The following is a 10,447-nucleotide window of genomic DNA, read 5'->3' as shown; positions in this document are numbered from 1 at the left end:
GGGTGCGTACTTAAACGTGCATCCTATTGCTCCATAGCAGTCACCTAAATGTACAGTTTTGCTGGGTTCCTGCTCATGCTGGGGTGGAAGGTAGCAAAAGAGCAGATTAGATTGCAAAGAGAGCATTGAAATGAGATAAAGATAAAATATTGAAAGTTCCCTTTGGAAAAGGTAAGGCCAAATTACTAGTAAGAACGGCAGTGAGGGGCACGTGGCAGAGGAAGAAGCTGTCTATTGCATAGCCAAGTGTAGTTCAGATAGGTGGGATGACCCCAGAAATGTATGTCTTCATGAAGTGTAGGAAATATAAAGTTGAGAGGAACATATTACATGCCAAGATAGGCAGGTTGGGGTGGGGATGACATTTGGAAGGGATTTTCGGAAAGGGTGAAAATGTATTGAAATGTTGCAAGGCTCTCATTATTGTTCTTACAGAAACCGGCGTATATTGTAGGATATAGGAATTTTCTTTTTTCTTTTTAAATATGTTTTGGTTATTTATTTATTAATTTTTAAAATTTGTTTTCAGTTTTTATTTCCTTCATTTAGCCTGACGTACAGTATCATACACTCCGGTCCAGTAGATGGCGATATGCACCTTTTAATGTTGTTGCAATCCGCCATAACCTCAGAGAAGAAGAAGAAGAAGAAGCAGTAGTTGGGCATCGATCAGATGACACTCATCGGTACATGAACAGTAGCTAGATTTTGTCTTGGGGGCCACGACAGATTTAAATAACACCAGGTAAGGAAAAGTCATTTACTCTTCAGGCGTTCATCCCGTCGCTTTGTCCCGCTGAATGTCGTTAAATAAATGGTTTTCATAATCTAGTTGACGTTACACGCTGCACATGCGGCAGGTTCTGCTGTATTTTGCGTTTACAGCTAAGCTGTCAGTGTTTGCTTTATGATTAAAGTTCGCCACATATGTTTAAATGAAATCTACAAAGGCTGTGCTTGGTTTGACACATTAATATGTATATTTCGATACCAGTGTCATCCAGCAGCCCACAGGCGTAGCATACACTGCATGCACACTGAACGTTTATCTATCCTGAAGGGAAGTGTGTTTTTCAGAGATAAACTTAAGTTGTTGTTGTTTTTAAATTGGGTGAAATGCCAGTACTTCAGAGACCGGTTACCTAATCAAGACAATTTGAAATATAACTAAAATTTGACAATTTATATCGAAATATAATCGAGAAATACATAAATTAGTTAATTCACCACATCACAAGTTGGTTTCATCATAAGTTTTTTTTATTTTGTAGATCTTGTATAATTACTACTAATATTCCACTTCTTCTAAAGATTTCTCTTTTCCATGCCTATGTTGTGTAAGGATGAAATAGAATGGCTCTTTTTAACAGAAAGGGTTAATTTGTTTTTATATAATCTTGCTAAGGCTCTGATTTAAACATGGAATTGTTACTTGACTTGAATTATATGTGAAATATCATGGACACAAGATTTAACTCAAGTCACTGATCTGTTTGGTAATACTTTCTCTTTCAGTCAGTATGTTTGGAGCGGTGGTAGTTGGCATTGGCACAGCAGGTTGCGTGAGGATTAGAGACATCTTAGCCCCCATGCCTGGCAGTCCTGCAGAGAAACTCACTGTCAGAGGGTTCATATCCAGGTAACAAAGCTGTGAAGCATAAGGAAGGGCAACACACAGTCCTTCTGCGTAGACTCTGTGCTTGTAATGTGTGTTTGCATCTCAGTGTGTGCTCTTACAGAATGAGGATGTTTGTCCACGAATGAAAGCATGTGAAAAAGATTTATCTGTGTTCTCAGATACATTCGATCCTTGGATTGGTCCCAACATTAGACCCTCAGAACACCACTGGCAAAAGTCACAGTACAGTCCTTTAACCTCTTCATCCCAAGAGCACCTGTATACAGGGGGCTGGGGCATGAGTAAACGCACTACACAGGGCGTTGTCACATGACACACAGTTTTAATCAGAAGAAGCACGACTATAAAGCTAGCGTAACCATTTCCACCTAAACAAAACACGCCACACACTGAGCAACAGAAAGAGCTCGAGGCAAAAAAGCATTCTCCGTCTGAACACGGTGCGTGCCTGCAAACACAGGGCTCTCGATATCTTCATGGTAACCACTGAAACGATCAGAAACGAGATTCTAACATTATAACTCTTGTCACTGCACGACTAAAACTCGCCAGGAAAACTGACAGAAACCAGAAAATATAAACTTCACTTTTTACAGTTACAATTTGTGTCTTACCTCTGTTGTTTTTGTTATCAGAACTAGTTTAGCTCCTGGCCTTCTGTGCGAACACACAGTCTTTGTCTCCATCTATTGGTGAAACCGTAGTAGTGACCAAGCCTGTGGGAGCTAGTGGCCGTCACTGCAGCGTATTGCTGTATCTTTATGTGGATATATAATACATTACTGCCCTGAGAACTTTATTTTAGAATGCTTGTGGGCTACATTTATGATACTCACCAGGGAATTTTGTGACATTACACAGTATGTTACGATAACATTTTACTATTTCTGCTTACTGTCATTGCCTCTCATTATAAATCACAAGGCTATAGTCCATATACTGTTTCTTGTATGTTTCAGTAACAATTTCACAACTATAGGTCAGTGAATAAATACATTTATGTTTCAACAGACTTTTTCTCCATTTTTTTTTTCAGTAATGAAGAATAGGTTCATTATGATGATCATACACCAAGATCAGATTCCCCCACTCCACCAAAAACAAATAACAATAGACATGAAATCCACTACTCTGGATTTCTTTACTTTTATATACATTTTTTGCATTTGGGATCCTTTTTACGGTGGCCCTGTGAGCTCAACAACTCACAGCAACTTAAAAAAACACATGCAAATACACGAAACACAAGCAAATTAAGAAAACATCTTCATCAATTTGACAACACATGCGCAGCATTTACAAAACGAGCAGCAAATACAAAAACGCAGCAAATACAAAAACGCTGCAAATACAATTTTCTATTTGCTGCTGGTTTTCTAAATGCTGCGCATGTGTTGTCAAATTGATGAAGATGTTTTCTTAATTTGCTTGTGTTTTGAGTATTTGCATGTGTTTTCTTTAGTTGCTGTGCGTTGAGCTCTCAGGGCCACCGTACCTTTTGTATTTATCATATGTTTTCTAATATACGGCAGGTACTTCGATCAATCAATCAAATTTTGTTTGTACAGCGACAAATCATTACCAAAGTTATCTCAAGACACTTGACAAAAAGAGCAAAGCATGAATCCACCACGAGCAGTACTTTGTATCATTCGCCACATTGGCAGAAAAACTTCCTTTAACAGGCAGAAACATCGAGCAGAACCAGACTCATGTTGAACAGCCATCTGCCTCAACTGGATGGGCCGAAAATGGGATAGAGGGAAATGCAGGATAGAGACAGGCAAAGAGAGAAACAACAACAACAACACGTGTTCTTGTTTTATCATCAACAACACCAATAACAACAACCGGATCACACAGGATCCGTGGTTCTGGTCCGTCAGACAGCGCGAGCCCTTGCCCACAGGAAGCGTGTCTGATCCGCAGCGCAGCGGCGCGCTGGCCCAAGCAACTGGATTCACGAGATCACAAGATCGCGCGAGAATTGCGAAATCACGCGATAACATCAATGTTAAACAGAGCAACACACAAACAACAGTTCAGTTTTCACCTCCGAGGTTGATTATCTGCTCATTCAGAGATCATTCTGTGATTTCTGTGCTTGTACCATGGCTGAGTACACTACTTACTTCAAGTGTTCTTTTTTCAAGATTTCACGTTGTTGTTGTGAAAATACATACTTATGGTTACAATGCCCCGCAGATAAACGCATATGGGGACATGGTCGTTCTGGAAACAGGGAAGTGATGTTTGGCTGCTCTCATCTATTGCAACTTATTTTTAAAAATGCTCCTGAGAAATCAGACATTTCATGCTGCAATAATCACAGAAAAATATCACAAAAACCTGCATCACAGTTTTTCAGTCCCTCCAGGATATTAAGTTCTAACTGCTGCAGATGTCTCACCACAGCAGAAACAATAACTGCGTCTGCACATTAGTAGAGATGCTGTGGGCATTTATGCACAAGGCTCAACAGTCTAACTTTTATTGATTTGTTTTTTTTTTATCTCAGGATTATGCACATTTATGTTTGGTGTGCTAAGCATTAAAGAAAGGTAGATCGTACGTCTTTATAAAGTGCCCCTGAAATAGTAGGGCTGGGTATTCGCAAGGACCTCACGATGCGATACATATAACGTTACTTGGGTCACGTTACGATACGTATTGCGATACTTTGCAATATTCTACATAATTTACAGAAAATGTAAAAGTGGAACTGAGAATACAACCTGCTGTGTACCACCCGGGTAGTGCACAAATTGAATTAAAACTATTTAATTAAAAATGTCCATTATAATTTATTAGAACAATGTTTGAATTGCAGTTTCACTGAACACACTGAATAGAATGATGCCACTACACATCATATGAAAATAAAGTGCTTAATGTGTCACTATACTCAAATGTTTAGGCCACTACATAGGAATAAAATGTGTTCTGTGTCACTAAAGACAGGGAACTAAAATGAAAATAACATATCAAAATAAAGTGCATATTAAAAGTATTCTTATGTGCCACTAAACTGAAATGAATATGGCTGCTATATTGTCACAGTGTTTCCAACACATAGATGATACCAGGGCAGGTCGCCCAGGTATATTATTGCTTCTTATTTTGTCTGTCCAAGATCTTCATCAACGATTGATTAATAGTGAACATCCTCCATCCGCGCTGCGCCCCTCCTTCACACATGCTCCTCAGACAAACACACATACACACACAATCAAAATTATTCAACCCCCATTGCATATTAGGCTTATTGGCAAAATGTACCATTTTCAGCTGTTTGCAATAAACAAAGTAGAAGAACAGCTGAAATAGTTTAATAAAATTAATATTACCATGGTTTTCATCCAAATTCAACACGAAATTCTACTTTTAATAACTACTGCAGTCTGAAAATGATTCAACCCCCTGTCTCAAGCACACTTGATGCAACTAATCAAGGGCTTCATTAGTTCAGGTGTGCTTTGCATGTTAGAAATATGGCAAAGTCAAAAGAATTGTCCAAAAAGTTCAGAAGAGATCATTGTCTTGAACAAGCAAGGAAAAGGATATAAAAAGAACGAAAGCATAGTTCGCAAGTTCAAAGTTCAAGGAACAGTGCCTACACTACCTGGACGTGGCATAAAGAGAAACCCTAGAGTGACTGTAAAGCACCTGCAGCCAGAATTGGTGGCAGCAGGCACTGAGGTTTCAGTTTGCACAGTAAGGCTCATACTAAACACTGAAGGGCTCCATGCCCGGACTCCAAGACGTACACCACTACTGACCCAAAAGCACGAGAAAAGTCGGCTCCAATATGCTCAAAACCATATAAATAAGCCACAGAAGTTTTGGAATTCTGTTCTGTGGAGCAATGAAACAAAACTGGAACTCTAGGAGCTTTAAGCTTTATTGTCTGCTAGTTTCACAGCGGTTACGCTCTAAACAACAAGCTTACACGTCTACACCTCCGTACAACCCCGCAGGAAGATACAGGGTTTTGTTTTAATAAGCCATCGTCGCGCTGCTGCCCCGTGTGTGCGTCTGTCTACTCCGCCCTCCGTCACACCTGCAGCTCCTTACAGCAGTGAGACACACTCGCGCGCGGACTGTTCTCATTCACAGAACAGCAAATGAAGACGTTTTGTGACGTCCCTCTCACGTCTCATAAAGATGTTAAAGTTACGATGTTACGGTGTTACAGACAGACAGAGAGCAGAGCAGAGAGACAGCCATGTCACTGTGATGCTACGTGTTGATTGAGTCCCGACCTGCGGACTGTTGTCTGAGCTCCAGACCGCTGCCCCGCGATAGAAAGTCCATAGATCGTCCAAAATTTCCCAAACAGAGCAGAATGATAAGAATAGAAACACAGACGAAGGGCAGATCCTCTGCAGATACAGACACCAGCTCACAATTCTCCTGGATTATGATGTTGATTAAGAGGGAATATTTAATATAGAAAATCCTGCTCATTAGGCTTTTATTACTATTATTAACAGTATCAGTCTGTTAATTGAGCTGGTCTGTGTTTAGTGAAGGTGGGAAAAACAAGAAAATCATTTTTGTTCCTACTTTTGTGTGTTTTTGTGTTATACTCATTTCAATTTAATTTAATGTTATTTTAGTGCTATTACAGCTGCTACAGAAACACTACTTTATTTGAATTTTGTATGTCATGCAAATGTGGCAATAACTTTTCAGATTTGGAATATTAATATTTTAATTTCAGATACATTTTGAACATATGTGAATATATCGGCCGATATATATCGATATCGCAATTTTTTTACTCCCTAATATCGTAATCGGCATCTGCCCCAAAAATCCAATATCGGTCAGGCTCTAGAAATCTTAGGAAAAAACGTCATGCCATCTGCGAGGAAGCTGAAGCTAGGGCGTCAAAGTCCGACAAGGCTTGGTTTCGGAAGAAGAAATGGAAGATTCTAGAGTGGCCGTCACAGTCGCCTGACTTGAATCTTATAGAAAATCTCTGGTGGGATTTGAAGAAGGCGGTTGGAAAACGCACACCCAAGAATATTTCTGAACTGGAGGCCATTGCCTATGAGGAATGGGCTAAGATTCCTCAGGAATGCTGTCAGAAGCAGGTGTCTGGCTATGCATCACGTTTGCAGCAGGTCATAACAGCAAAAGGGTGCTGTATCAAGTACTGAAAATGCTTGCCATGAAGGGGTTGAATAATTTTGAGGCTGCAGTAGTCATTAAAAGTAGCATTTTGTGTTGAATTTGGATCAAACCCCTTGTAATATTAGTTTCATTGAACTACTTAAACAGTTCTTGTGTAATTTGTTTTTTGCAAACAGCTGAGAAATTGTATATTTTGCCGATAAACCTAATGTGCAATGGGGGTTGAATAATTTCGATTGCAACTGTACATAGACAACACCGTTGTCCAGGTTTATTTGATGACCAATTCTGTCATGTTTCTTATTTTATCTGTTCAAGATCTTCATCAAAGATCGCTTAATTACTCAACATCCTCCCTTGTGCTGTGCCCCTCCCACACATGTTCCGAGCAGTGTACGCCGTCAGACAAACACACACGCATACAGAGACATCCACATCCTTCATGTCTTATGTTAAATATGGACCTTGTTATTGTGCTGTTTTAAAGCTTTAAAGTGTAGTGCCGATGTCATCCGACAGAACTACATCGACTGTGGATCATTTTAATGATGAGCCTTCTTCACAAAACGGAGTCACGGTGAGAAATGTGAAACTTTTTTGGGTTTTGCAAAACGTAACTTGTGATAACAAACAGAGCAGACACATATTGTGATGGAGAAACAGGAAGAGGGACATGCGGCCCTGTAACAGCACTTCAGTCACAGCAGAGCTGTAGGTGTGACAAAAAAAGGTTATCTGTGTGGTGTCTTCTCAGTGCAATCGTAGGTTGATTATTTAAATCATTTGTCTCTGTCCTGGCTGCAAAGCCGAAGTACAGTCCGACGTCTGCTTTGATTTCCCCCCTGCTCTTCCGCAGTAAAGCCGGCAGCGACTGATGCAGGGAAGAAACCAGCCTCCCAGCGTTACAGCGACATCTACAGGAGCGGAGGTCGTTATGATCACAATTTGAGGGAAATATGAGGGCGTCTTAAATCCATTATATGTATCGATATGAGGGTCGGGAAAATCGATACATTATCATGAAAATGAAATGTCGCGATACTTCAAAGCATCGATATTTTTGCATTTACGCCTTTAAAATAGCGCGGAATACTGCAGCATACACTTTAGACCATGTTTTTGTTAGTGCAGTCACTCTCTGCCTCGAGATAGCAACGTGCTACCTCATTTTAAGACCGATAGGGCCCTTATCAAAGCACTAACCAGCTTAACGAGCAACAGCCTGCAAAATGAAAACAGCTGAATCAGCTTCCCTTTAAAACCGTTTCAACACCAAATGCACATCAGAAAGTTCTTAAAGGGATTATTTGGACTCTGAAAATAATGATTTATAATTTAAATTTGATTAACCCCTGTGTTACCTTATGTTAGTTTATGCCTGCACTTTTACATTGTACGCAGAGTAATGCAGGCTGAACTGTGAGCTAACTACATGGAACTTGATGGAAGCAGAGAGTAAATGGTAAATGATCTGTACCTATATAGTGTTTTTCTAATCTTTGAGACCACTCAAAGCTGCTTTTACACTACATGTCACATTCACCCATTCACACACATTCGTACACTTGAGTGGTAGAGTCGGGCGTCTTTCAATCGGAAGGTCGGAGGGTCGATCCCCAGCTCCCTCAGGATACATGTCAAGTGTCCTAGGGCAAGACACTGAACCCCAAATTGCTCCCGGTGGCATTGCCAACGGGTAAAAATGCTGCCCATATACTGATGGCAGAGGCTGCTACGTAAAGTGCAGTTATCACATTCATACTAGAGGTCTTCATGGGTCCAAAATGTTGTGCCTGAACCCTAAGAGACACGTAATTATGCAACCCGGAACCCCAACCGGACCCGGCTATTATTTGAAACTGGGGCCTGAACTGAGTCATGTCAGAGCCGACCCCGGCCGGGTGAAACAGACCCGATCAGCACCGACCTTACATCTGATTACTATTATCGAGTTACCGCTAGTCAGCTGTCAAAACAAACCTTTTTATCCTACCTGTGTGTGACGCAGCCTTCTCCCCTGAGCCTGTCCGTGCATATAATCCATCCTCCACCAAGAAAGTTCATAAAACACATCCAGGTTTCCTGTTGTCCATGTCGTGTTGATAAAAACAGCGATGCTAATCAACTCGTTACCTCCGATTAAAAGTCCACTTGCTGTCATGCCGACTGATGACAAAGGCGTGGCTCGTTTAGAAGCCACACACGTGTTACACATTTGCTCCCTGTGGCTTAGCCAACGGGTATGAATTAGAGGTCTTCACTGGAACCTGAGGACCCGTTTGACCATGTAATACGTGGACCCAAATCCATCGGGGTCCTCAGGTTCCGGTAGACCCGGTTCTCTTCACACTTCGACATGTAGACTGAGGGAGCTGGGGATTGAACCTCCAACCTTCCGATTGAAAGACGAACGACTCCACCACTGAGCCACAGCCGCCCCTGAGCCACAGCTGCCTTGGTGCAGAATGGTGATAGAACCAGAGGACAGCCCAGCAAAAAGCAACAATGATCATTTCTATTGACTGTTTCGGTGCCTTCTGCTCTGGTGTTGATCAGTAAAGTTGGATTAACTACTTCCAAAATACATGCTAGTAAAACATCCATTCACACTGGACAGCTGTAGGATTTAAAAAAAGGCCAAAAAACTGTATTAATTGAGGCTTTTTTGGTGAGCGAGGTAATTTGATTCCAGAGCTTGGTGCGTGGATCATGAGAGAGGAGGAGGGCGTGAGTGATCATGAGAGAGAGAGGCAAAACACTTGGGCTTGACAGGAACACTGACTAGACAAACTTTAACTGGCTTTAGCTTGAGTGCAACATTACTCCTCCTGCAAAATGGCTCTTTGAAATTCTTTTTTGTAAACAGGAGAAGCCTGGACATTCAGCAGGGGGTGAGTCAGATCTCAGTGCAGGAGGCTGTGAGCAGAGAGGACATTCAAGTGGCTTTCATCTGTACCGAGAATGTGTCGCATGAAGATTACATCAGGTAATGTTTGACACTAACTGTAAAATGTCTATACAATGAATAAGTCACTGAATTAATTCAAGTAAAGTGAAAAACCAACAGAAAGTATATTATAAATATGTGTGGTGGTAAGTATATTACAAAATCTTTAAATGTGGTATCTAATTATTTAGGAGTATAATCATGTCATATACACACCATTTAAGGATTTGAATATCTACCTCTAATTTATATTTTGTTATAATTGTCTTCCATATTTTAAGAGTCAATTTCTCATGGATTTCCCATAATTAAGGCCCGAGCCCTGAGAGGACCTGAAATTGAAGGAATTATTAGTGCCTGAGCACAGACGGGTGCGAGGACCCAACTGGAATGGAAGGAATTATTATTATTATTATTATTATTATTATTATTCTCATGCCAAATGAGTAGCATATTAGGTGGTTTTAACATGCCCCAAAACTAATGAAACTTGGCACACGCATCAGGTCTGGGCGAAATATTTGATACTTTCTGGGCCTTCGGCATGAGTTCAGCAAAATAGCTCCATAGTGCCCCCTAGAGGATTTCTAAAAGGCCTCCACATAGAGGTTACTTGAACCTAGAAGTATGAAATTTGGTGTGCATATCTACAAAAAAGCCTCTTGTACCCATACCCAAAACCCACAAGGAAGTCAGCCATTTTGATTTGATTGAACATTAAA

The 10,447-nt window shown here is 40.7% G+C and overlaps 1 protein-coding gene across 1 annotated transcript in view; it reads left to right on the top strand.

Annotated features, from left to right (window-relative positions):
• The first annotated feature begins 658 nt into the window (after positions 1–658).
• The window catches only part of blvra (biliverdin reductase A), a 29,926-nt gene continuing 20,137 nt past the window's right edge, over positions 659–10,447 (top strand). Inside the window, exons 1-3 of the mRNA XM_069685046.1 lie at positions 659–745; positions 1,516–1,639; positions 9,645–9,764. Coding sequence (XP_069541147.1) covers positions 1,521–1,639; positions 9,645–9,764 — 239 coding nt within the window. The 5' untranslated portion in view covers positions 659–745; positions 1,516–1,520. The remainder of the gene's footprint in view (positions 746–1,515; positions 1,640–9,644; positions 9,765–10,447) is intronic.

The sequence above is a fragment of the Semicossyphus pulcher genome, unplaced genomic scaffold (genome assembly GCF_022749685.1).
Source record: "Semicossyphus pulcher isolate SPU_LCO1_2020_fin unplaced genomic scaffold, fSemPul1.0.p SCAF_7, whole genome shotgun sequence".
NCBI lineage: Eukaryota > Metazoa > Chordata > Actinopteri > Labriformes > Labridae > Semicossyphus > Semicossyphus pulcher.
The sequence above is the reverse complement of the archived record's forward strand: the minus strand, read 5'-3'. Positions and strand labels throughout refer to the sequence as shown.